The sequence below is a fragment of the Drosophila biarmipes genome, chromosome 3R, assembly GCF_025231255.1.
Source record: "Drosophila biarmipes strain raj3 chromosome 3R, RU_DBia_V1.1, whole genome shotgun sequence".
In the NCBI taxonomy this organism is placed as follows: Eukaryota; Metazoa; Arthropoda; class Insecta; order Diptera; family Drosophilidae; genus Drosophila; species Drosophila biarmipes.
Window position 1 is genome coordinate 5,408,336 of NC_066616.1, and position 26,121 is coordinate 5,434,456.

Below are 26,121 nucleotides of genomic sequence, written 5' to 3' on the forward strand. Positions count from 1 at the left end.
ATTTCCATGCTGGGGATGTGACTTTGGTGTGGAGAAAATCGAATACTATCGGAAGTGAAGTCGTCGATAAGCCGATAACCAAGCATCGCTGCAATACTGTTAGCGGCCATCGACATTGCCCCAGCTCTAGCTGTGTGTGTGTGCGGATGGGATGTAAATTCTAATATCCGTCGATTAGGAAAGTGAACCCCGAGTGATTCTTATCGCGACTGTCATGCTCTTTCAGCAGCCTCTGCGCTGGCCACAACCCCGTTGAAGTTCGACCCAGAACCAAGAGGAGTCAAGGAGATCCCGCGAAGGAGCAAAACAAAGTACAACGCAATACCACTGCGATGGCGACGAGTGAGGGGGCGAGCGAGTGCTGAAAAAATCGGATTGGATCGGGGAACTGGCCAGAAGTCGGCCCGAAAAGTTAGCCAACAGCAGGGAAAACACTAATCAAGTGAGTGAGCCGTGGGCGTACGCGAAAAAGTCGGGAAATGCGCAGGAAATCGCTCAGCTGCTCTGTTGTTGTGCTAATTGAACTCACGCACACACAGAAGGGGCGCAGCTACGCCTGAAAAAGCATAATAAAGCGAGCATACGAAATTGAAGTACATTAACTTGTGGCTGCTGCCCCCGTCGGGCGCATTCCTCGCGTATCCTTTGGGGCCTTCACCTGTAACTCGGTTGTCCACAACCAAGGAAGCACACACCTGATGTGTGTGTGGGTAATGCATACACGTTCCCACAAAAAGAAAACCTTGAAACCTCACTCGTGCCTTGTAGAGTTCAAGGTGTGCGTGTGTGACTGGGTGGGTGGGCGTTGCGTGTGCTGGGCTGTAATGTGTAATTTGATATCGGACCTCGGCACAAAGCGAATTAGCGCGAATTCCACAGATTCCAGGTTTCCCAGACGCTCCTGGTTGGCAAGCACCCAATCTGTCTGCCCGGATATTTCGTCTGTATGTACTTTTTCAGTGCAAGGAATACTTGCTAGGTCCTTTTTATGAGAAATACAATTAAAACTATTTTTTTAATTTTTCAAAGTGTTTAAAATAACTTTCTTAAAAGAATAAATGTCTCTTATTTTTACTAAACTAATTAAAGTTAAATTTCATTATGTACATATGTATGTAAACATTAGAAATAATATAATTGGGGTATATAAAGCATATTCCAAAACAGATCCCTAATGAATTTTTTATAGGAATACCACGTGGGGTATACTCTTAACCAAACGCTTAAAAAGTATAAGCCTAATGCTTAATTTACGGTCTAACATCGATTTTCTATTCGAATTATAAACACGTATTCAGATGTTTATAGTTCCTATATTTTTATAGTGAATTGCCAAATTTTTTTTACTGATCTAAAGGTACAAATAAAAATTTCAGGTCAATTCTATAAGAAACAGAATGCAGCATTAATATGATATTCGATTCATAGTTCTTGGGCAATCCCTTCAGTGAATTCTAGTAAACGCACGCGCCTCCCCAGATCGAATTTGGCAGTGGGACAGCAACGGTCGGCCTCCCATTTATTGTTTACCCATCCAATAAAACAAAGTCACGTTCTCATTAAGCCTCTGCTCCGTTTGTCTACCGAAGTGCTAATGCCTGTGACGTTTCCTTTGTTAAATCGTAAATTTAATACACATTTGTGACATATTTGCACACCAACCCCCGGAGTGTGGCCCCAACATATTAGCAGATTTTATAATTTTTCGTAAAAAACTTTCCACACTTGTTCCTGGCCCATCTGGGAATCCGATCCGATGGCGTTCTGGTGCCGATTAGTCAAAGGGGCATGCGACTGGGTTCTTATCATGGAGAGCTGCCCGTGACTCATCTGGTTTAAGCCGGCAAGCAGACCCACTTGTTCTGACTGCTGCAGCTGCCCCCAAGATCTCGGTCACTATTGGATCGCGATAAAATCAATTGATGGCGAATTGAGCTCAATAACGGACGTGCAGCGAAATGCGTTGATTTTTTGCTAAGCAAGCTAGAATGCATTCGAGGGAAACTGCAATGTCCACCGATGTGTCAACAAACAAAACAGCTGTTGACTGCAGCATGACCGAAGAAACGTTTCAATTTTGCAGAATCAACAGTATAACAATACTCCCAGTTGGTCGTGAAATAAAAATAATAATCCCAAGCCGTTTATCTTATCAGCCGAGCTGTTTGTTTGCCAGTGACTTGGAGGCGGGGAGGAATACCCACAGGTTGCCTTCACGCAGGGTCCTCACCTACAACAGAGGACAGGATAATAGCACTTCAGCTTACCTTACACGACACCTCGATTAAAAAGGCCTAAATATACATTTTTTTTAAAGACCTTTGCAGGACATACAAATTTACCGAGTGCTAAAAGTATTAAAAATTATCTTATTGAAATTATAATATATGTTATAATAAAAAATAAAGGGACGATTGCAATTAATGATTATAACATAAAAACCAAATATGGTTATCTCCAAATGTAATGTGTAAAAAAGAAATTTATTTTAATCGAAAGCTTTACGTTCTCAAAGTAATATTTTTCATATCATTTTTGTTTTTTTTATAAAATTGTATTATTTCCATATATATTTAAAGATCTCCCTGAAGCTTGACTAATTTCTGCCTTTCAGAAACAATCTTCAAGTAGCTAAAAATATCAGTTGTTTAAACACGTCCGCCTTCTTGTTTTTCAGTCCGAGGCCCAAGCGCACAGAATCGCTGTCAGTGACACACAGATGAGAAATGCTTATAGTGCGGATGGTAAGGACAAATCGCAGCAGCAGTGGACTTAGCGGACTAGATCAATAACAGTATAGACGAACCCCCGTCTCCAAAAGTCGTCTCCTGTGTGGCAAAATGTCCCAGAGGAGTTGTCACATAATCACCCTTCTGGGTTTGTGCCTGGTCTGTCATGAGGCGGCCGTGGCCAGGGGTCATGTGCTGGTCTACCGAAAAACAACTAGCCAGGCAAGTTCTCAGTTTCTAAAAATAAGGTTTATTGCAAAAAAAGTGTACCAACAACACTAATTACCTTGTACTTCTTACAGTTGATTGAGGAGTTTAATGATATGCCGGCACAGTTCGGCCCCCATCTGCCATCGAATGGTCTCAAAGTGTACGTGGTTCCCGCCAAGCGCCCTTACTTCGGTTGTGATAGTCTGGACAGGCCGCCGCACCTTAATTACCCACCCACAGCCAAATTCGTGGCCCTAGTGTCGCGGTGAGTGAAATAAGTTTAAAATAATGGAATTTAATAGGTTAAATTCGGTTCTTTTCAGCGGTGGCGATTGCACCTTTGAGCGGAAGGTACGAGTGGCCCAGAACGCGAGCTATTCTGCTGTGATTGTGTACAATAATGAAAGCGATGACTTGGGTAACCGAATACACACATTTATTTAAGTGCAAGCCAATTCCTATTCCTATTCTTGTCCGAAATGCAGAACAAATGTCCGCCGACAATTCGTCTGGCATAAGAATACCCTCGGTTTTTGTGGGCCATACAACAGGCGTAGCGCTGGTCACTTACATGACGCCCGAGGTGGTGCTAATCATCAATGATGAGCTGCCCTTCAACATCAACACCCAGCTGATATTGCCCTTCTCCATACTGATTGGCCTGTGCTTCATCATCATGGTGAGCGATCTACAGGTAAATCGCTTGTTATGGCACTGACTGGATTTCTTTGTTTGATGGACAGGTTATCTACATGATCTACAAGTGCATCCGCGAGCAGCGCCGCCTGCGTCGCCATCGACTGCCAAAGAGCATGCTGAAGAAGTTGCCGGTGCTCCGATACACCAAGAACAATGCGAACAACAAGTATGACACCTGCGTGATCTGCTTGGAGGACTTCATCGAGGACGATAAGCTGCGCGTGCTGCCCTGCTCGCATCGTAAGATACTAAATTAATCAACTAAAATAGTTACGCAGTTTGCCTTTGTTTCGGATTAATCATTTAAAAGACAGGTTCAGATTAAATCCTTTGAAATGTCTACCTCATAAACTTACGACTCTTAACCAAAGGCAAAGCAACTTAGTTGATATATTGATGACTTTAATTATTTAAGTATACTAAACCGTCCACTCCTTGCAGCTTATCACACGCACTGCATCGATCCATGGCTCACCGAAAACCGACGCGTCTGTCCCATCTGTAAGCGCAAGGTTTTTACCAAGGGCGAAGCGCGTGCAAGTCGGAGTCGACAGCCTTCTTTGGATAATGTCACCGACACAGATGACGACACGACGCCTCTGCTGCAGCAACAACAGTCCAACAGCAGGCAGGTGAGCTCCGCCTCCTCGGCTGCTGGAGCAGCCGCCGGAAGCAGCTCGAGTGTAGCGGCTGCGGCTAATGCTGGAACAACGCGACACGGAACCTTCCGGCGCGGAGACGGTGGTCGAAATCCCTTCGAGGAAACCCAAAGCTCTGATGATGAGAACGGTGCGTGTGCTCGTAAAATTAACTCTTTAATTGTGCTAACAACTAATCGAGTTGCCCTTGCAGCCCTGCTGGACTCCGCCATGCGTTCTAGAGCCCAAGAACGGATCAATCCCTTCGATCGTGCTCCAAACCTGCCGGCCCACCTTGCTGAACAGTTAACCGAAAGTCGGCCCTCGGTCTGGTCGCGAATCAATTTCGGGTAAGCAACTTTTTGTGTTTAAATTCGGTAAACTATAACTAAAATGCGTCCCCTTGTTTTTTCAGATCGTTTTTCCGCCGCCAGCCGACTGTGATTAGTGTGGCGGCGCCACCCTATCTGGAGCACGTTGAGTCGGGTACCAGTGCCATGGGTCTGCCGGCGACGGGGACAATTGCCGTGGCCTCGCCCGCATCGAACAACATCCTCAATCCGAATTTAAGCGGCTCCTTCAAGGAAGACGACGAAATGCCACCGCATCGCTCGATCTACGAACCGATAGCAATCAGCACGCCTGCCGCGGACTCGCAAGCCGTCGATGACTCGGCGTTCCTGCAAACGCCAACGCAGGGCGGCATAGGCGTGGCTGCCCTGCCGCACAGCGCATCCGATCGCCAGTTTCTCATATGAGGCGAGCTAGTTCGCCGCGAGTCCTTAGCCTGTAGGTTGTAGGTGGTCGCCGATCCCCGAACCAAGAGCCCGGTTCCGGATTCTCGTTTGGGTTCGCGATCTATGCTGTGGCTGCCAGCTGCTTTGTTTTAAATAATTAACAAATGTTTATTATTAATATTAATAAATATGTAGCCGATCCTTGTGTTGGACTGTGCGCTGTCCCACTTCCAGGGCACCCACCCAAAAAACCCACACAGACACGAAACACACACACGTCATTTATACGCGTATACAAATTGTGATTTATTTTATATACATTTTACAATTAACCCAATTGGCACAGGAAAACCGCCTGCGAACTCCCAACCAAAAATGTAAACGATAGATGAAAGGCGAAAAATACCAAGTTAAGATTTAATAGTTTGCCTGGTTCGCGTTAATCAATAAGTTAAAACAGCTATATGTTCAAGCAACACTCAGACACACCTATTAAACTGATCCACGAACATAGTCATGTTTTACCCAAAAAGTGGTCTTTTATTTTGATCTTTTTAGAACTGTTTTCCAACAAAATCACAATGAAATTAAAACAAATGATTATGTGGCATTGGCCTGTATATTGTACATTATTCTCGATTTAACTAATTTTAAGTTTACCATATAGCATATGAAACTGAAATCCAATGATGCAATAGATTTTCGACCCATGTTTCCAGAGGCGAATGAATTTTTTCAAACATGATCAAATTATACTTCAAGTCAATGTCGTTGCCACACTCCACTAAAGTAGAAAATGTAAGCGCTAGTTTGTGATTATTTTTCCCAAAAAAAATTAAATATGCAACCAATAAAAGCTGTTCACAACAAAACGAAATCAATTAGGGCATAGATGCAGATATATATATATTTAATAATGCTGTGGCAGTATAATCTAAATTTAATTTACATTCAACCGAATAAACGTAATGGACAAAAACTAATCAATGGTTATTTTTTCCGTTTCAATATTAGGCGTTTTCAGGTAAGAAAGGAACTTGAAATCTTATTTTATATGTCGATAACCGCAATTTTAATAGATGATTATGAGGTCATTATTTAACGCAATTTGGTTAATAATAACAATTTATTAAATATATACATCGAGTAAGCCCCTTGCCTGAGTTTGCGCCGTATTACTTAAGTGCCGTATATTCACACCCTTGCAGAGGGTATAATGAGAGGAGGCTTTAGCGACCTATAAAGTATAAATAGTAGGATCGATCCGATAAAATTAATGTTTATCGTTTTCTATCGTAAATAAAAATATTATATTATTTTTTGGAACAGGACTAAGATCGCATTGAACATAATCTTTGGAAGTGCCTCAAGGAGCAATAGCGGTTCCTGTTGCCCCGACATCCGAGATACCTCATCTTAATTGATCTCTTGTCCCAGTACCACATTTCGCTCATGGCATATCTTTGACAACTCCATCCTTAAATACCTTCATTCTTTCCGCCCTCGCAATCCAAACCGTCTATTTAAAAGAAGAGTTTATGCAGCTATATTGATTTAACTATCTAATGGAATCGAACCTCTAGCTTTCCTGGGACAAGTGATTAACACATAAAGAAGCGCGCAAGCCAGAACCGAAAACAGCTTCATTTTTAACGTGTTTTTGGATGCTCGAGGTGATTTGAGTAAACTGTATATTGATGGACTTATAAAGGCGGATCGAAAACAAGTCAACAATGGCCATTGTAAGGTGCTTTAAGACGTTCGGATAAAGGAACCGAGGCGATCTAAAAATTAACCACCTTTCTGTCGGCTGATGATGAGTACAATACCAGCCATTCCTTTATACAGCTTTCATTAAACTTCGCTATGATAATGGAGCGTACCTTTTCTTCAAAAATTGTCACTTCCAAAGCACAATAAAGCTGAGCGATTGACATTTAATTGATGTCTTAAGGCCACACTTGTTCTAAGACAATGCCCATTATGTAATTAAAAATAAGTTGGGTGGATCAAATGCTAAGGCGATATAGCAATGTTCGATTGTTCGTCCGTTCGTCTATGACGTATTAATGCTTAGATCTTGGGAACTAAAGGAGCGAAGTTTTTTGGGATTAAGTTTTCCTGTGAGGCGCAATTTTGTTATGATTTTGTGCTTACATCCTAAAGCGTATACGATCGTCTTGCACACATAAATCCTAAATTTTTTATCACAGTGTTACTTATTACGTCTAAATGTGAATTCAAAAAGTCAAACATCTAAACTTCTTTAACTTTAATAATAATCGTCAAGTGATTAATTTTGAATTCAATCTGGGAAAGCCTGCAGCTGTTAGAGTAAACGTACACGAAAGGTGAGCACATATATATTTACATATTGGTTGCCCACTATTATTAGTTAGGGGGTGGTAATAGTAGGTATTAGTCGGGTTTTTCGTGGATACACTATTGATGATTACCTGCTGGATCAAAAACTATTTCGAGTCAGCTAAACTTACTTTTTAAACAGTTTGCCCATAGTGATTGACGATTTATACAAACTTTCATTTTATATAATTTCAATTGTTTTATAGTAATGTAAATATTTTATATAGGTTATACATAAATTATGTATGTTCAAATATAGTTGAGTAATGCACGGAGACATGTCAGCATTTTCAAGTTATTACATAGTTTTAAATCAATTTTGCTAGGTTTGATGCGAGAGTGAGGTGTGATGATTAGGTGTACGGTAGGTTGTATGCGTATGAATGTTTTGTACAGTTTCTCGAGTGTGTTCGTGTTGATAATTGATACAATTTCAGTTAAAAATAATTGGTATAATCGTTATCGATAGGCTATATACAAGTATGCACTTTAGAACTTAGGCTAACTAATAAACGTATGAAATACTCGGTAAATGAGAGCCCGAACCAAATCACTTGACGACCAGTGATTGCTTGAGATGCCGCACAAGTCCCGACCCGATATCCTGGACATCCGGCCACTGTCGTATCACAAAGATGACGAAGCAAATAGACAGAAATGTGGTCAGAACGCGAACCCTGGAAACGAGCAAACAACTGCATTAGAAACCCTCGTCGAGGCACGGAACTCAGCACTAGTTACCTCGTTTTGAGGAAGGGCATTATGATGCCTGCAGCGGTGGCCACAAGCAGCAGAACCACTTGCAATATCGTTAATACCACATTGATGAGTTTCACAACCAAAGCCCGTGCATTGGAATTATCAATGCCCTCGACGGTGACATATTGTTGCTGCGACATGTGCTCCATTTTCGATATCTGTGCAAAAGAGCTCGGTTAGATTCGGTTTGCATGGGCCGGATTGCTACGGGGTTCGGGCCTGTAGGCCTCCCCAAACCCTCGAACTTACCCTCGTTTGACAGTTTTCGAGCACTTCGTTGACGTCACGTAGTCTTTCATCGCTTTGGTATTGTACTTTCTCCTCCATGTCGGCAATCGTTTGCTTCAGATTCTCAATTTCATTCTGTCAGACAAAGGCGGCAAAGCATAAGCACGAATGTCGGGCAAACTGCCAAAGCGTCAGCCAAGTGAACTACGAACCTGATGTAATTCCGTCAAGTCATTGATTTGCTCCTCGAGTCCCTCGGCACGATAGCGTTCGCTTTCGAGGGTGGCGGTCAGGTTGTTGAATTCCTTCTGGCCCGTCTTCAGAAAATAGAAAGCAGGTTAAAATATTCTTGGCTATAAAACAGGGATTTCCCTCGCTTTTCGGGAGTTTATGTGCGTACCTCCAGACGCTCGATGCGCTCCTTGAGCTTCTCGTTCTCGGCCTTTCGCTCAGCCAGCTCTGTCAGCAGCGTCTTGAGCACTATGTGGTATTGGCTGGCCCCCGACTGGCTCTTGCCAGAGCTAGATTTACAAATAAACATGGTTAGTTGGGTCTTATAGCACTTAGGAACTCATGCAGGCTTTTGCAAGTTTGAAATAGTATTACTGAACTATCCTCAACTGTCAATCAACGTACCCCCCTGGTATACTTTCGCTGGTCACGCTGCTGCACTCGCTGCCATTGTCACTGTTGAATTTTCCCGTGCCGCTGCCCGCTCCTCCTGTGTTGTTGTTCTGTCCACCGCCACCTGACCCCGTTGAGGTTCCGGCTCCGGGAACCTGCTGCAGTCGCTCGCTGCCCAAGACGTCGGCGTTCGCGGACTGCATGCCCTGCAGCTCGGCCTCGCTCATCTGATTGATGTTGTCGGCGCTGCCAAACTTGTTCTTGATCAGGTGCGCAAACTCCCGTGGCTTGGACATCACGGACCCGGAGAAGCCGGTGATGCCATCGCGGATGTTGCCGCCCACATTGCGCAGGCCCTGGCCCACATCCCGAAGGACTTCCCGCGGCTGACGGTGCTGGCTCTTCGTCTGGAACTGGTGATTCTGCAGGTCCTTGGCCCGCTTTGTGTAGTTGTCCAGCTTCTTCTGCAGCTGCGAGATGTTGTGTGCGCTCTTCTGGTTCTTTTTCTCAAAGACAGCCTGCCGAAAAATAAGAAGTTGAATTTTTTATATTTAATGGTTGATAATGGAACTTACCTTGATACGCTGCAGCTGCTGTTTGTCTGCACTGGCTGCCAGCTTCAGATACTCATTGACATTGTCTAAAAATGAGAGTTTAATTAGATTAACAAATTTGGTTTGTAAAAAAGTGTTGCCAAAAGAACAAGAGACCCCAGCAGACTTAACTTCTTTAAACTTCTTGCTTTCATTTATTAATCTCTTATGTTAGATCTAACCGAGTTCTGACTTACCATCTCTGGCAGTTTGCTCCTGTCGGATGGACTCCTTGGTGCATTGGATTTTCGTGTTCAAGCGGTCGATGGCCTGGACGCTGGAGCTGCGTTCGTGGCAGCGGCGGTGGACCTTTTTGCTGCTGTCGAACTCGTCGGAGACGAATGAGGAGTAGTAGTCCTCGTTGCCGGACAGACGGGAGTCCTCCAGACCGCTGCCGGTGCCGGCGCTTCCGCCACCGCCTCCCCCGCCGCCCTGCTGGGGGCCCAAGAAGTCCGTCATGTCATTGACGCCGACAAGACCGCTGTAGGCCAGCAGGCCGCCCTGATCGGAGCCATGGGTGCGTCGCTGGCGCTCGCGACTGCGCCGCCGGTGGGTGGGACTGTGGCTGCGGAAGCCACGAGCCACCACCCCGCCGCTGCCCAAGCTTCCGGTCACCGTGTTGCCGCCGCTGTAGACAGCCGCCTGTGCAGCTGCCACTGTGCTGGAGGAGGCCGAGGAATTGCTGTTCGTGTGCGCGGAGGCTGCTCCGGACCCCGAAGTCGCTCCTCCGGCCGCCGTTGTCGTCGCTGACACAGGTCCGCCCGCCGATCCCCCGGCGGATGGTCCACTCGCTGCGCCCGCTGTCGCCGCTGCTGTCTGAGTGGCTGCCGCTGCCTCGCTGGCTCGCTCCCGGGACACTGGCGAATTGTGGCGCATAGAAAAGTATGACTTGGGTTATTCTCTAAGGCTAATCTGGGTATTTTTGTTTGGTTTTCAAATGCTGTTGATCATGAGGCGCGTTTCATTAGTACGAACGAATTTTATCACTTGCGTATGTTGCAGATGAGATGATCATGTAATGAGCTGTCTTCCAGTTCGAATGTTTTTTGTTTTTCTTTCTTAGATAGATTTACATTTTGTAAACTCAATAAATAAATTCAGTTCTTTCGCATGATTTTATGTTGTTTCAAAACGTATGAAAACTTATTTATTTTATCACACTATGATGATGATGATTAATTATATTTACAGGACATTTTACTTCGTTTCTATAGATTTTAGTCTTATGAGGCGCGGGTGAAGTTATAAGAGCTGGAAGATATTTTTCATCTCTCTTTCAAGATCTCAGCGGTTTGAGTATTTACGCGTTTGAAAGGTCTTGCAAAATCTGTTTAATGCACCCCGGCGCTGACTCAAAGTGTAGTTTGTGTGTTGAATGTGCGATGAACAAGTGTTCCGAAAGAGTTATTTCTCTCTTGATTGACAGCTGGACAGCAGCCTGTGAGTGAGCCATAGAGGGGAAAGACAACAAGAAAACAGAGACGGACAGAGCGGTGAAAATAAGCAGTGGCAGGCAGTTTAATAGCGCTTAAAATCGCGTGTCTTCGCTGTGAATAGAACCAAATAAGCAGTAACAACATTATGCGACGTGTGAGAGTGCGTGTGTGGTGAAAGTGCAAGGCTTGTGCGGGTAACTAGAAGGAATTTATTCTTTACAACATTGGTATACCTACATTTGTCAATGATTCTGATTGGTTTGGTTCGAATTGCAAGTGTGGCTAGTTAGGCAGGCTAACATTCAACGGTTACAAAGCTAAACAAGGAAATACAAAAAGATATAAACAAAAGAATGTAAAGTGTGCAATCAAACAGATAACAGATGTTAGGCACAGTCAATGGAATAGTATAATGTCCGGCGGCACTCGAAAGTGGGCTACACTTTCCGATTTCGATTTGTACATGGCTGTTGGTAAGCTTGTTGATGCCGCACTCGTGAAGCGTTGCGAATAATGGGCGTAGGGGGTGGCTGGGAGGTTTTGGATTCCGGAAGGTGAGTCATCGCTCATCCTCTGTGGGGTGGAAGCAGTGTACACCGATTGAGGAGAGAAATCTGCCGCTAAATTTATATTTTAACCAGTTAAAAAATTGATTGAAATGGTCTAGAATACTCAATACTTTTAGTTTTGCAATTATTTTAAGTAGTTTTAAACTAAAACGGATAAGGGACATCGGCTAATCTTACTTGAATACTTGTAGCTTTTTAATAACTTAAAGTTTTTGTTAAACTATAACTGAAAGGTGGATTTCCCCATTAAAAAATATAAAGAAGTATGCATGTCTTGATCAACCTCACTTCTTTCCTTTTAAAAAATATGTGTCATTACTTGAACTTTTTAGCTGATACTTATTGTATCTTATTTGAATAGCAACAATATTCAATGGACAACTCTGCTCCTAAAATCTGGAACTCAACAACCTAATAAAAAAGATAGTAGACTAAGGTAGAGCACAATCTATTAAAGATTCCCCTCTTCTTCAAGTCTTGACACTGCTCTGCGAACTAGTTAATAGCGGAAGCACAAATTGAATTGTACGCCCACTGATAGCCCAGCGTTCCCCATCCAATCGAGCCCGGCAACCGCATCCAGACCCTGGGATTGACATTAGCCCCGCTGATAAGATGCAGGAAGCTCGAGCCTTAACACGAGCCAATCATCCCAATTATGCGACCTACTGGTGGAAAAGGAGGAGCCCTGGGAGGGGTGGTGGATCGGGGAGAGGAGTCCAGGGGTCATAATCATAATTGATAATTACTTTGCTCGGTGCTTCGGCTGGCGGAGGGCGAGCGACTGGCGCGCAGATTCGAGCTGGAGCCGCGGGAAGGTCGCAGGGCCTGCAGCGTTAGGAAGTCCCGATTCTGGTTGGGATGAGGGGCCGCATTAGGCGTGGAGTCCATTATTGCAGGCTGCCATTCAGTGACCACGATTTCGCTGACTGCAAAGAAACAACAAGCGGGAGTGAACAACAATATTTTCAGAACATTTCTAGGCTAGGTAGCAGAGTCCAAAGGTGAATCAACTGGCCGCCAGCTGATAATCCGCGCATAATCGGAATATATTTGTATATACAAGTGCGAATAAAAGTGGAGCACATGGAACGGTGGACTCTACACATTCCTGGCGTTTCTCGGCAGATGGAAACCATCTTGTAAATTCGAATTCCCAAAAATAGTGTCATCACTGACACACTTCAAGTGCTTTGCCTCCAGATATTTATACAATCCATTCTCAACCAGATATGGTAGCAATTTGTTAGAGATACTGCCCCTGGCTACCGACTCGCTATATCTGGGAACCCTATATAGACTGATTATGTGAGTGTATACGTTCCCCGTCTGAAAAAGTGTAGAACTCAAGTGTCATGGGCGGCATGCCAATGATGTTCGATTGTTGGGGGAGGGTCCCCAGTGGAGGCGGCGGAGGAACCATCATTATCATTGTATGCCACCCTGATACGAACTGTTTACTTGATTATAAACAATGTATGATCCGGAGCCCATTTGCTGACGGCCATCCCAGTTGATCTCTCCGCCCCCTAATAAATTCCAATGGACGCGATAAAATATCCCAAATTCCAATAAATTTTCCCCTTTTCCAGGGGATCTGGTAGTCGCCGTTTTCGTCAGCTCGGTAAGCACCGAAGACCTACCCCATTGCTGCTCCACTTGATCCAATTGGGGTCCACCAGCAGCACTTTCCACGCGCGTTCCGCTTTTCTTCATGGCCCTGCAGTTTTCGGGCAATTTTCCGTCTGGTAAATCCCTTTAAGCCCATCGCCACACTCGCACATGTTCAGGCATTTTTACAGTCTAAATATTTAAATTGCGAGCCGTCGAGTGGAGTGGTTACCTCAGCTATTTTGTAGCCTTATCCGGTGATTTTCAAAGCTCATTTTTTATAGGAGACTATTGCTTAGGAATAATTTGGAGCCACTGAGGGCCATAAAAAGATTGTAATCTCTCTAGATAGATACTTTAGGAACTGTGAGTTACGTATGTGTAGCATAGAGGTTTAGGAGGAGAAAGAGGGTTTGCTCTGTGTTGCTCCTGTAATCAAATATCTCTTTTTCTCTATATTTGGATGTATTATGTAGTGATTTTTAAGGGGTACTTCATATGTTTCAACCTAATGCCATGCATCACCGTTCTTAAACAGCGGAGTAAGTAAAACGATTTGGGGGACAGCGAGAGCGATACAAAGGTGGACTTTACTCAGTCCATTGCGCTTTCAACCCAAATGCTCATCTGCACTTGACTGCGCCTCAGTGATGGGTACTTGGTGAGGAAGGAAGACGGATGAGGGATCGGTGCCTCCAGATACGACGCTTTGCTGTGTGAGTCGAGCATAATCATTTCTCTTTGTGCCCCTTTCTTTCGGGTTGTTTGTGAATTTTAATCAACGTATTTTGTAACCTTCTTCGGTTTTGGGGCTTTGTATTCCGCGACTCGCGCCCCAATCGCTTTCTTACACAGTTGTTTTTGTTCGTCTGCTGACTGATGTTTAAGCAGAAAGCAAGACAATAACAAAACAACAATAAGCGCCTTGAAATTATATATCTGGCCAGACAAAGAAAGGCCGCGACGAACGGGGAATGCCCTTTTCTCGGATCAGCCACATTAGTTGGATAATTATAAAAAAGCTTCCTTCGAGATTATACAATTTATTTGGTTGCAAGCTTTTTATTACATATTTTCTAAAATATCTTCTAAAACGCTTAGCCACCCTAATTGTTATCAATGAAAACAGCAAATCATTAAAACAAAACTATCAGCTAACATTGTAGTCACACATGTTCTGGAGCAAGCTTATCAACCCTTCCAGTGAATGAAGCAACCCTGCAACGCGAATTAAAAACATTCAGGGTCACTGCACTCACGACTTTGAAACTCGTATCTCCGACTTTCTGTGTCTCGTTTTCTCAGATGTCTGTTTAGAGCAAGTCGCAATTTGTAGTGATAAGAGGCAGCACAACCCCACCCCTCAGAATTTGGGTTATCACATGCTGTCTTCGAGTGCACATGAACCCGCGATGTCCATCAATGGGAAACGAGCCCAATCGGTTCCGCATTCTTTATCACTTAGTCAGAAGTGTGGAGTGGGTGGCTTGCAAAGTCCAGAGATAATTGATCAAAGTCCAGACCCACGACTCAGGGCAAGTGCATTAGCATAAACCGACGGCCATCAAAATAAAAACACAGCAACTCTAAACTGCGGTAATGCACCCAAGACTTTTATTCCCAGTAAAAAGAATAACTCTTAACGATTTAGCCTCAAGCCTGACCCCATAGGTATAAGTTAAGTGATCTTATAGTAGAAACCTGCTCAATTCCAAAAGATTAAACCTTCAGCCCTTTGTGATATATGACACATGCCGACAGTAGATACATTGTGCTTTCATAAGCACAGTGTTCCCCTATCTCGTTAAAAATGTTCAGCCAGCATTAATACGATTTTTGCGCTTTTTTTCTATCTTTTAGTATATTTCGATTTGCCATTGAGTTGAACAAAACATATATGCGCATTTGAAATTTTCAAGCCACAGATAAGCTATATTTATTATTGAAAAGAAACTCGTCAAGTATGACTGTACTGTATCTACCGAAATTATACAGTAAGGCGTGTTTAAAATTATTTATTTTTCGGTTTTGAATTTTAATAAACTAGTCAGTTAATTCAGTGGTCTAAAAACTGAATGAAATGCATTTTAAATGTATATACCAAACTGTCTTCCCCTTTTATTTCATGGATACACACGGAGGGAAACAATTCTTACAACAAACAAAGCCTTTTCATTTACTTTTCTGACCGCACGCGTACGTCCAAGTGCATTTACATACTAGTATGCAGATTCAATTATGCCGAGACATTTGCTAATGACTCGGTACTGAAATAACACAACGTTCTACATGCCACGTCTCGGGACTCCGACTTGGCAGCGCAGCTGGTTATCTCTCGTGAAGGTCACCACGCTTGGATTATAAATATAAAGAACCGCATTAAGTTATAAGTCCGTGCATACAGACAACAAGTAGTTGCACTGCTGACTCTCGGCCCCTTGCATTCTCAACCAAACACCCCTCCATCGCCATCACCCTGTGAACTGTGAGTAATTCTATCATTAGACAGCATGCAGTTGCCTTTTATAGACTTTGGTCCACTTTTCTGCCATCTACATAGTCTGTCTGGAGCAATTCGAATTCAAGTGACCTCACGGTGCACCGCCTATTTCCAGAAGACTGCGCTCACTTTTACCTACATTTCGAGACGACTGAACGAATCGAAACGATTCAACTAATGAGCTAATCCGTAACGTTACTCAGGGTTTTTACATTAGTTATTTTAATTGTTATTATTTGTTATTATAAAAGTTTATTTTATAGTGTCATACATAAATAACCATTAGGCTTATGAGTAGTGATTACTTACAACACAGTTTCGAATCTCTTTAATTTTCTTAACAATTATTTAGATTTATATCTTTATTTTTGTTTTAGATATGTATCTTTATTTACTTTATTTAGATAGAAATCTTCAACACGAATTGGGATGAAGAATAAACAGGAATAACAGATGCATTATTTCCTATTCCTTCGAGACATAACTTTAAGGGGTCTTAGATAATCAGTTTTCAGTGCCCCTCGTGTGCCTTCTTATCGCAACTCTGGGCTCTGCCGAAATGTCAATCTTATTCTTATTTTGCCTCTGTTATGCAAGAATGTTGGGCAGGTCAGGGCGTAAAAGCATACCATACAGCGACAACCATTGAACTTGCCGCGAAGAATTGCAAAGTTTGCTTAACAAAACCCGTAAAATCGGAGAAAGGGGGCCAAAGAAAACACAACAAGTGAGTAAGTAAACTTTTGACTGTTGGCCCATTACCTCGACAATTTAACAAGACGCAAGCTGTCAATGTATTTTTATGGATGTTACTTCACTGACTTTGTTGTTTCAGCATTTTGCGTTGTGTTTTATTATTGCAGGTGTTTAAATTGCTGTTTGAGTCAAGCCAAAGGTAGGTTGTGGCCTGCCAGCTTGTTTTTTATTGGGGCTGACGACTTTATTCTCGTTCGTTGGCAGACACAGAAATGGGGTGGTGAGTGGGGCGAAAGGGGAAAAGCGCGTGTGGCATGTGTCAAGTGCTGGGCGTGATTCATGCTGTTCCCACATAGAAGCACGAACTTTAATTGCTCTGAGGCCTTGCAACGAATTTAAACGCTTTTCTCTAAAAAGTTACACTTTTAGAATGACTCTGCGGTTAATTTTTAGATAAATGAACAAGATATTTTCATGTTTCATATTATTTTCCCAAGGATTTTATGATCGTTCCCATGACAGAACTAGTTAAAAAATGTTATTTCCAATATGTTATAAAACATTTTAGGAAGCAAAGATATACATTTCTTAAATTTTTTTTTTACAATATTTCCTATGGCGGCTACAAGATATCGTTGTATGATACGGGTCGGAAATCATCATACCCTCTGCAAGGGTATAAAAAGAGTTGCGCCACATATATGCTGTTGTATTTCTGCTTTAGATAAGCACACTGGGCACCGTCATAATCGACAGCCACAACCACAAAAAATAAATGGGGAAGGGAAAAGAAACGCTTGTGCTATTTCCAATAAGCTTATTATCGCTGCAATGGATACGCCGCAGATCTATTTTCGAACTGCCACCGAAAGATATCAGCCATCGCAATTGTATTTTAATTACAAACCCTATTTATCAATCAATCAGCCAAAGGGTGTTGTGTAAGTCGAAAAGTGAGAGGGGAAATGTGCTTCACTATCGGGAACAATTAGTGGGTAACACGAGTGCAAATCGAACCATTGGCGTTTAGATAACGATAGAGACTCTCATACTTTCCCCGTATTTTCCCCATTAGCAACATACTGCAAAATCTTCGAGTATCTAAAGAATACCCAGACAGCAGCACAGGTAGAAATCTTTGTGTGAATCATAGTCGTAAAACACAAAGATAAAATTTGATTTATGATCATTACCAACCGCTTTCTACCTACTGATTTTCAAAGTGGATATAAAACACAAAGTGGGTTGGAAATTTCAGGTATATCGCAAAGAATTCAACGGCAGCGATGGCGCCAGGTGGAGAGAAGTACTTGGAAAATTAGTTTTCATGTATTTGAAAGGAAATACAAATATTTATAATTAAAGATTTGAGAAATACTACACACGTTTTTCCTTATCTAAATCATAACGCTATGACATAAAATTGCAAGAAATTGACTTATTTTCCTAGCCACTCTTCTTGGATTCCTCCTGTCCCACACGTTTTTCTTTGGCAAACAAAAGTTATTCACGCTTAGAGCTTTTCCCGGGAAGATTGGCTATCAATTGACCGTGCTCAGGTCTTATCTAATGTCCACAAGGAACCCACACACCTGACATTAATCAGCCCTCAGGTGCTGGCTAAGCCCACATCCAATTGGTGCCACATCGAGTGTGTAAACAAAATATATAAATTTGATTCACCGCCTTATTAATCAGAGGACAGAAATGAAGAAACCTGATATCGGTATTTCTATATACAGAAGGCGGAATCGGAGATAGAAAATGACTCCCCGCCCAGACACGTCATGTTATATTTATTTATATCACTCTGGAAGCCTTCTATGGTCAAAACGTTTCCTGTAAAAAATACGGAAACTGATTCATAAATTGACAGAAAGGACCCAACGAAAGTTACACTAATCGGTATTATGATACGAGCATTAGAAGTGCACATTGGGAATTTTAAATATAAGTATGGTTTCACATTTATCGCGAGTGGCTCCCACCATTCAACTTTTGCAGCCGTGAAATCATTAATACTACCTAATTATCAGTTAAGTTTATAATCTTTATTGCTGTGTAATCGGGGGCAGTACTTTTCTTGCTGTGTCACTAGAAAGCGGGGTTTCAAATGTAACCGAGGGGCGACTATCCATTAAAAAAGGAGAGACCGAGCAGTATTTCAAATCGATTCCTCCCATACTTTCCTCTCCTGGCTGGCTCTTTCCTGCGGTTTTTGTGGTGGGCAAACAGTTTTTCAGTTAACAACAGCCTAGTCAGCCAGGCAATTACCTTTATGACAGTTATCTAATGCCTTGTGCCAGGTCTGTGGTGCTACTTCTACATTTTCTCTCTGCGGGACCGTCTCTTCCGCTGCGGCTCCCCATTAACGCAATTGGTTTGTGCCACTTTCTTCGAGATACTCGCAGCACGAGTCCAGCATGTGGGGCCAACATGATGCTGAAACTTGGCAGATACTTCTGGGCGGCCAGACGATGTTTCGGCCATAAGTCATGACACACTAAAAACTATTTTATGGCTTGCTCCTACACTAACAGAAACCCAGCAGCTGTGGGTGCTCAGCTCTTTTAATTTCCTTATGTTTTGTGTACGAAAATGAAAGATTATCGAACGACTAGGCCTTGACCGCCGCCTTCAGGTGAAGGTTTCCCCATCGGATGATCAAAATGTTCTTGAAACTGCTTTTGCTGCTGCTAATAATAATAATATTTTTCTTTTGCTCCCTCTTCGGTTTTGGTCAAATAAGTGTTTTGGAACCGGAAAACAACGTTTATTAACACAACACTTTTGTATATGTGGAACCGTTACCCATATTTCGAATTCTTCTAATATGTGTAAGCCACATTGAGCAGTCTACTTCTGCAACTCAAGTTTCAATTGGTTTCCGCCAAACAATTTATTTAATCCAATAACGCACTCGGTTCCCATTTATGCCACCTTTTCAAAGCCAATCGACGACGCAATCAACTAATTTTGCTTCATTACACAATAATAAAATAAACAAAAAATGGTTTGCCCATAAACTAATTGCACGACCACGATTAATATTATGAAATGATGAATATAATTATTTCCAAAATGTATTGACCACGCCCTAAGCAAATTGTTTCGTCATTCAATTTTGGGCGAATCGCTTAATTGACTTCTGCTGCGGGTCAACAACATTTATGGTGGTACACGGGGACGCGGGCAGAAAGATGAGATCCAGGGCTTGAGTTGGGTTCGGGCGTACAGTTTATGGTGTCATGGCATTTGTCAAATGAGACACTCTGGGCCGAACTTAAGACTGGGTGAACCTTGGAGCCCGGCTCGAGAAATCCGAAACAGTTGCCGAGGCTTAGCAAGCTTGGTGACTAATTTTTATTTCGTACTAAGAAACTCTCAGTAAGAAGTTTGACACTCTCCCCTGACAATAATGAACTTTGAAATATGTTTTTAAAATCCAAAACACATCCTCCCATAATTTGTATTTATATAAAGTGCATTAAAAAGTTCAGTTTTAAATATACAAATAAGAAATTCCTGGTAAAAATTTGATTCTTTTCTTCAGCATCTTAAAAAAAAAAAAAAAATTCCTACAATCCTGTCGGTCGAATAAATTAGATTCAATATAAATTGTGTCAGTTTTATGCTATTCCTAGAATCATTTTCATACTCTTTCCTTTAAAAATAAACATTTCTTGTACTCCCCTCAGGCACCTTTACACGTGTTTTTGCTTCATCGCAGTCTATGGGACTTTGTCACTTTTCATCTTTTTATGTTTTTGGTTGAACAGCTTGTTCAGCTGTTGTTGATATTACTCATCGAATATTCGGACAAAGATCAACCTGCTTAACATTTTTACACTGAATGCTCAATGAATTGACCGACGACCAAACGTATTCAGCACAGCTCGCATGACTAAAATGCAAATATGACAAAATAAATAAAGTAAATAAGTGGTATAAACAAATGAGACGCTGCGAGTGTCGTGCCTGAAATACTCAACTCATGAAAGCCGAGAAAACCGGAAAGGAAAACACAAAGCACGCTGCTAACGTGGCACACACACAGCCAAAATATTTATGCTTAATTTGGTCATTGTTTTTGTCGGTACAGACCCGAAATCAAAGCCCCAGAACGAAAACACACAAAGAAAACGGATCGAACCACGTTTTCTGCGAACTCGGGTTGTGCCAGGAGCAGGCCAGCCTGCGGCGGTGCGGGTTCAATCCCCACCCACTTTCTGGGCCCCGACGCGGAATGATTCATTGGCGAGTGCCGCTGACGCTAAGTCGTATGCGGCTGATGAATTTAAATTGTTCTCAGCCGAGTGTGTACACTACAACTTAAAAAGTGGGATGTGTATCGTAAAAATATGTGAGTAAAAATTTCATAATTGGTAGTACAAAAATTATTGGTTTCTTATTCCGACTTAGTGGCTTCTAACTTTTTTTTGCTAATACTTAAGTTACAAAATATCTCTTGTTGAAGATCCGATTTTATTAATATATAAACTTTATAATATAATTTTAATATATAATATGTCATTGTTATACGATTAACTACCTATCGGCATTTTAGATAGAAATACAAATATTAGCTGAAGTATACTGCGTCTTAAGCTTCTTAGCCTATAAACTCAATATATTTAAACGTGCAAATTCGATGACAAGATGTGAGTACTCAAAGCGCCTCGGTCATTAAAAGCCCATCAAAAGACTTCTTCAGCCCAAATCCCCTGGCGTTCCCACCTATTGTTGGGGTGTGGCGCTCTGTCTCCCTGTTGTTTTTCGCTAGTCTTGACAAACAAATATTAAATTATTGATTGACAAGTCCTCAGCCCTTTCCATTTTCCACGTGGCCCCTCTGTGCAACGCAAGCGGGCCAATCTCAAAAGGTGAAAGTGAAAACTGTCGTTTCCATTGTTGCTCGTCTCTTTTTGTTTGTGCAAAACAATTTAACAATTTATGTGTAAATTTTCACAACGGAAGTTGTTGAAACTTATGTGTGGGGCCACCAGAGCGGCAACGGCAAAAACAGCAAGCTAAAAAGCTGTAGCTTAGTTTAACATATAAGGTCATTGTCGTATTTGGTCATCTGCTGGACCACATTTCTATCCAGCGTATGAGTCACTAGACCCGAGATACAGATACTTTCATTCATAAAGACAAAGGGGAACACTTTCCCCAGAATTTCGGAGAACAGAGGAAGCTCTAAGTGCTGTTGTTTAGTAAAAAATCCTATTGAAGGGGATGACTAGCCCCCACACCTACTTCCAGGGAAACGCAAATATTAGGTTTGCTCTTAGACTCACTGGAAAATAATGAATAACAAAGTTAGCAAATGAAGTTTCGTCTGGCCAAAGGTGTAGATACAGGCATTTAATCTAAATTAGCATGCCTGACATCATCGGCAAATCGAAAAGAGCCATAATGCTAGCTTTACCTTGGTTACTGAACTTTAATCTAGAAGAGAAATTCCAATTTATGACACTCCTCGCCAGTCTCTGCGTATTTAGCTCACAATTCCTTGAAAAGTCAGCGTTGTTTTTGGGCCCTTGAGCTAAGAAATACTGAAGAACGAATTGAGCATTCCTTTATTAGCCAATTATGATTAACAAACCTAATCTGTGCGATTAGCGGGAGAGTGGGAAAGTTTGCAGACGAACCTAATCAAGGTTTGATGGCTGCACTGAGTAGTAAAAGTATCCAAAAGAATCCGTGGGAAGAACCCGATTATTCGGCTTAAGAGGCGGAAATGCGATTGTTTTGGGCTGTCTGGGGTGACTTTATAGCCACCGACTGGAAGCCAAGGGGCTAATCAGGTAGAAAAATATTTTCGCTGGGTGCGTCGCTTGTTGCCAGGACAAAAGGCATTCGAAGAGCCGGTTCGGGCTCGCACATGGCCTCTCTTTTAGCCTTTCTCTTTTGGGCACACGCCCAAAACAACAGGGAACAAACAGAAAGAAATACTTGGGGAACGAAAACAAATCGGATCGGTTCGCAGAAGTTCAAGAACAAAATAAAAGCCAACGTTTTCACTCTGTTTATTGCTGCGCTCGCCTTCGCTCATCAAACAAACTTAATTAAATATGCAATAATTCGCGTGCTTTCGTGCTCTTTTATGCTTCGGCAGTATTGCATAATGCACGATATTCGGAGATTAATGGTATTGGGGAGACGCTAAACGAAACTGGGACTCGGTCATATCCGAAAGTCATTTACGGGAGGTTTTTAATCGAGGCTGTGAGAACAAAGAGGTGTCGAAAAAGAGAAAGCAAATAAATGTGGTAATTAATGATTGAAAGCGATTTGATCAGTCATTGATTGACAGACAACCGGTATCAGCATGGGAATATGTGAGGATCATGCGGGTAATAATACATTTTCTCGAGACTACCTAAATTCACCTCAGCTTTTGCAATGTAGCAAGAAAAGATAAAAGAAAAGATAAATGTAAATATCATTTGATATTTTTTATTGAATAGTTACTACCAATTGAAAATTGTATCTTTACTTAATAATTATTTGTTTATGGCTAAGAGAATATTAGATATTTCTCTCTAATATTCTCTTAATAATAATTGCCATCAATGGAACATCTAAAAATTCTTTTAATTAGAATGTTCAAGGCCCATTGCCACCAAATTGAAGCTAATTAATTACCGCGATCTGTTCTTTCTCGCTGCTGGTCGATTACTTTAAAATACCCCCCCCCCCCCCCAAGACATTCCTCTGGCTAGATAACAACCTTAATCTTCTCTCCCATAATCCAGCACTCACCCACTCCACCCACCACCCACCTGCTCCTTGACGTCATCGCAGGCTAATGGCCAGGTCTTCGCACTCTTGTGGCTTTCAAATTCCCCACGTACCCAGATTTGGATGTGTTCAAGTGCTTTTGGCGCCGTTGGCAACAAACTGAAGAGCAAACGCTTTTCCGTGCTCGTGGCCAATTTGAAAATCGAATTAAACAAACACGAAGCGAGCGTGCGTTGTTTGAGCATTTGGGCTAAAGAATTTTCAATGAAATATTTAATGTGCATATGCGAGCGGTGTGAGCCCCAGTATCATAAATAAAATCATCAGTTGTCACAGGCAGGGAGATTAGTCGACGGAGGAGAGAGAAGGCTGATCTGCACACGAAATTAAATAAATAATATAAACACTGGGCCGAAAATAGCTGACAAGCCAACGAGCGCGGGCAGAAAGATACACCGAACATAAGGGGGGCCTAGAAAATTACAATTTCATGAACATATTTTCAGATTTAAGTGAATTTGAGGCTACATTACATACATTAATTCTGAAATAAGATAAACTTTCGACCTTTGAGATATATTTTATCAAAATCAAAGAAGATTTATCCCATTATTCATTTATAAAACGCTTTAAAAAACTAAGGTATCTTTAATTTTATTTTGTGTAAATCATTCTTTATCTAGTGAATTGAAAACAAAACGATAATGCACCTTAATTTCGTTTTATGTAGACACAGATTATTGAATATTGTATTTATGTATGTATATTTTATCAAAATCAAAGAAGATTTATCCCATTATTCATTTATATAACGCTGCCTGGTTAATGAAAGAAAATCTTTAATTTTATTTTGTGTAAACCATTATTTATCCAGTGAACTGAAAACATACCCACAATGCACCTTAATTTCGTTCTGTGCAGAAACAGCCTCGCATAAATGCCGATTCTTCGTTTTCAGTGCGCTTACAGTTATCGCTCCCGTGGAATTTAATTCAATTGCCGACAAAAACGTGTTGTTGTAGACTCAGCCGTGCCTGTCTCCGAGCAACAACAACCTGATGACATCAAGAAACAGGAAGAGGAGGCTTGAATTGATCAAGGGTCGCGGGGCAGGGGAAGTGCGATTGTTGCCAGGCTACAAAACGCATTCCCTATTATAATGAATTGAATTGAAGTTGTTATTAACGTTAATTGTGTTATGCATATGCCAGGGGGAGGCGGGAGGTGCTGGTCTAGCAGGCAGGCGTCAAAGTGCAGCGACAGGCAAAGCCAGCTCGACAGGAGCGGAGACAAGGGGCGCGGGAGGCTGGGGCCAGCGCATCTCGATATGATCTCGACAACCTAATTATACTACGATTGCTCGGGGTGAGTTGGTTCCCTCTTAGTAGTGACAACAATGAGGTATACATGGGGCAGTCTGTAGAAGTTTAACTTTTTCCAGCCAAGGTTTATGTGGTTTTAAAAGTGACATTATTTTCAGAAAACTAAGAAAATTATAATTTAAGGTATTTGATTTTATTATGTTATTTAGTCCATTAATTTTTAATTTTTAAACACAAGTTCATGGTGAATAAGAAAATTGAGGCCAAGAAAGGATTTTAATGTTTCTCTTAAAACGAATTTATTAGCCAAGTTTAAAAGTTTATCAAAGGAATATTTAGACTTGTGTTAATAATAAAGAACATTAATTGGCTTGCCAAAAATGTTTAAACGAGTATTTCGAGAACTAGCACAGTATATTTCGCAATGAATTATTTTATAAGCCAATTTCCAAAGGAAACCAAAAGCGAGCACTGGCCAAGAACTCTGGAGCAATCCGTCAGCTTTTTGGCCCAAACAACCAAGCCACCACACACACACACACACACACACACGCTCGCGGGCACCAGGTACGTGCGTGCGTGTGCTTGTTTGCTGTGGGCTATGAGTACACTTAAATAAACAACTCTGAACTATAAACAATTTTCGGCACGCACTCACCTTTGCAACAACAGTTATGGAGGTGCAGCCACCCGCTCTCTTCCTCGCTCTCGCTGTCCGCCTTTCACGCTCTCTGCCTCTCTCCTCTCCCTTTTGGCTGCTGCAGCTTGATTTTTATGCACACACCAATTTTCAACTGCGACGCCCTTTTTCCGATTTTCTCTCTCACCACAGAACAACAACTATTGCACACAACACGCACACACTCTGCTAACAACAATTTGGCTCTTCACTTTTTGTGTATTAGATTTTCCTCTGTGATTTTCCTCCGCTCTGCGCACCTCGCGGAAATACTGTTAGTCGGCCGGACAATCAGCGCTGTTTGTCTTCGACCATTGGCGTCGCTCCTTACACTTAAACGAGTGCCCTTTCAACTTGTCTGCCAGTTGCTGCACTTTGCTTTTTGTTTGACGCCTCCTCTTCCGTTTCGCCCGTTTCAACCGACACAGAAAGACACACAACCGACCGCTAGAAATCCGTCGATAGGTCTCTTCCTCTTCGATACCAGTCAACTAGAGGTGGAAATCATCGACGTAAGATGCATCGATGCATCGATGCATCGATAGCCAACATAACGGTCACAGCGCGTATTGTCGTAAGAGCGACGTAAGTGCCAGCAAAGGGTGAGACAAAAACTACAAATTCCGCCGATAGTCGATAGGAATCGACGGAAACATACAAGCATCGATACTTAAAGTAGTGCCAATAAAGGGTGTAGCCACGTAAGTGTCAGTAAAACAGGAGGCAAAAATTACAAACAATACGAAGTAAAAACCAAAGTTTAATTTCTCCTTTTTTTATTTATTGCTCTACTTTCACTTCGCAATAATTCGCTGTGCTGCCAGACCGTTAAGCGGAAGCGGGAAATTGGACCGATAGTATTCACTCTATCGATATTTATTTTCTTTTAGTATCGATAGTTTTCACCAATGATATATCGCGAATAAGTGTCACCATTTCTACTTTTCTATATGTTTTGGCGGTCTTGGTTCGAAGATTAA

At 42.1% G+C, this 26,121-nt stretch overlaps 2 protein-coding genes across 4 annotated transcripts; one reads left to right on the forward strand and one right to left on the reverse strand.

The window, feature by feature from the left end:
• Window positions 1–112: 112 nt before the first annotated feature.
• On the forward strand, window positions 113–5,996 carry LOC108027227 (E3 ubiquitin-protein ligase Godzilla). The gene is made up of 9 exons (XM_017098561.3): window positions 113–442; window positions 2,678–2,951; window positions 3,032–3,204; window positions 3,263–3,357; window positions 3,425–3,618; window positions 3,683–3,878; window positions 4,080–4,427; window positions 4,491–4,626; window positions 4,692–5,996. The coding sequence occupies exons 2-9, from the start codon at window positions 2,841–2,843 to the stop codon at window positions 5,032–5,034; spliced, it is 1,596 nt and encodes a 531-aa protein (XP_016954050.1). The 5' UTR covers window positions 113–442; window positions 2,678–2,840; the 3' UTR covers window positions 5,035–5,996.
• A 1,544-nt stretch (window positions 5,997–7,540) lies between these two features.
• Window positions 7,541–25,622, reverse strand: LOC108027225 (transmembrane and coiled-coil domains protein 2). Of its 3 annotated transcripts, none has more exons than XM_017098557.3 (10): window positions 25,121–25,622; window positions 12,336–12,515; window positions 9,779–10,438; window positions 9,564–9,628; window positions 9,001–9,506; window positions 8,765–8,885; window positions 8,577–8,681; window positions 8,386–8,499; window positions 8,119–8,294; window positions 7,541–8,054 (listed from the first exon to the last, which is right to left on the reverse strand). In XM_017098557.3, exons 2-10 carry the CDS (start codon window positions 12,475–12,477, stop codon window positions 7,928–7,930), a joined length of 2,016 nt encoding a protein of 671 aa, XP_016954046.1. In that variant the 5' UTR covers window positions 12,478–12,515; window positions 25,121–25,622; the 3' UTR covers window positions 7,541–7,927. The 3 variants fall into 3 exon arrangements, with proteins under 3 accessions (XP_016954046.1, XP_016954047.1, XP_050745436.1); XM_017098558.3 differs by lacking the exon at window positions 25,121–25,622 and adding an exon at window positions 11,255–11,334 and having other exon boundaries at window positions 9,779–11,128; window positions 12,336–12,481; XM_050889479.1 differs by lacking the exon at window positions 25,121–25,622 and having other exon boundaries at window positions 9,779–11,128; window positions 12,336–12,475.
• Window positions 25,623–26,121: the final 499 nt, after the last annotated feature.

What these genes read in the sequence shown, in the direction of transcription:
- LOC108027227 (XM_017098561.3), top strand. Translation starts at nt 2,841, where the DNA reads ATGTCCCAGAGGAGTTGTCACATAATCACCCTTCTGGGTTTGTGCCTG. An exon ending in TTCGTGGCCCTAGTGTCGCG is followed by an intron (nt 3,205 to 3,262) that starts GTGAGTGAAATA and finishes GGTTCTTTTCAG; the next exon opens with CGGTGGCGATTGCACCTTTG. An exon ending in AAGCTCTGATGATGAGAACG is followed by an intron (nt 4,428 to 4,490) that starts GTGCGTGTGCTC and finishes TTGCCCTTGCAG; the next exon opens with CCCTGCTGGACTCCGCCATG.
- LOC108027225 (XM_017098557.3), bottom strand. Translation starts at nt 12,477, where the DNA reads ATGGACTCCACGCCTAATGCGGCCCCTCATCCCAACCAGAATCGGGAC. An exon ending in CAGCCGAAGCACCGAGCAAA is followed by an intron (nt 10,439 to 12,335) that starts GTAATTATCAAT and finishes ACAATTCGCCAG; the next exon opens with TGTCCCGGGAGCGAGCCAGC. An exon ending in AGCGAAAGTATACCAGGGGG is followed by an intron (nt 8,886 to 9,000) that starts GTACGTTGATTG and finishes TTGTAAATCTAG; the next exon opens with CTCTGGCAAGAGCCAGTCGG.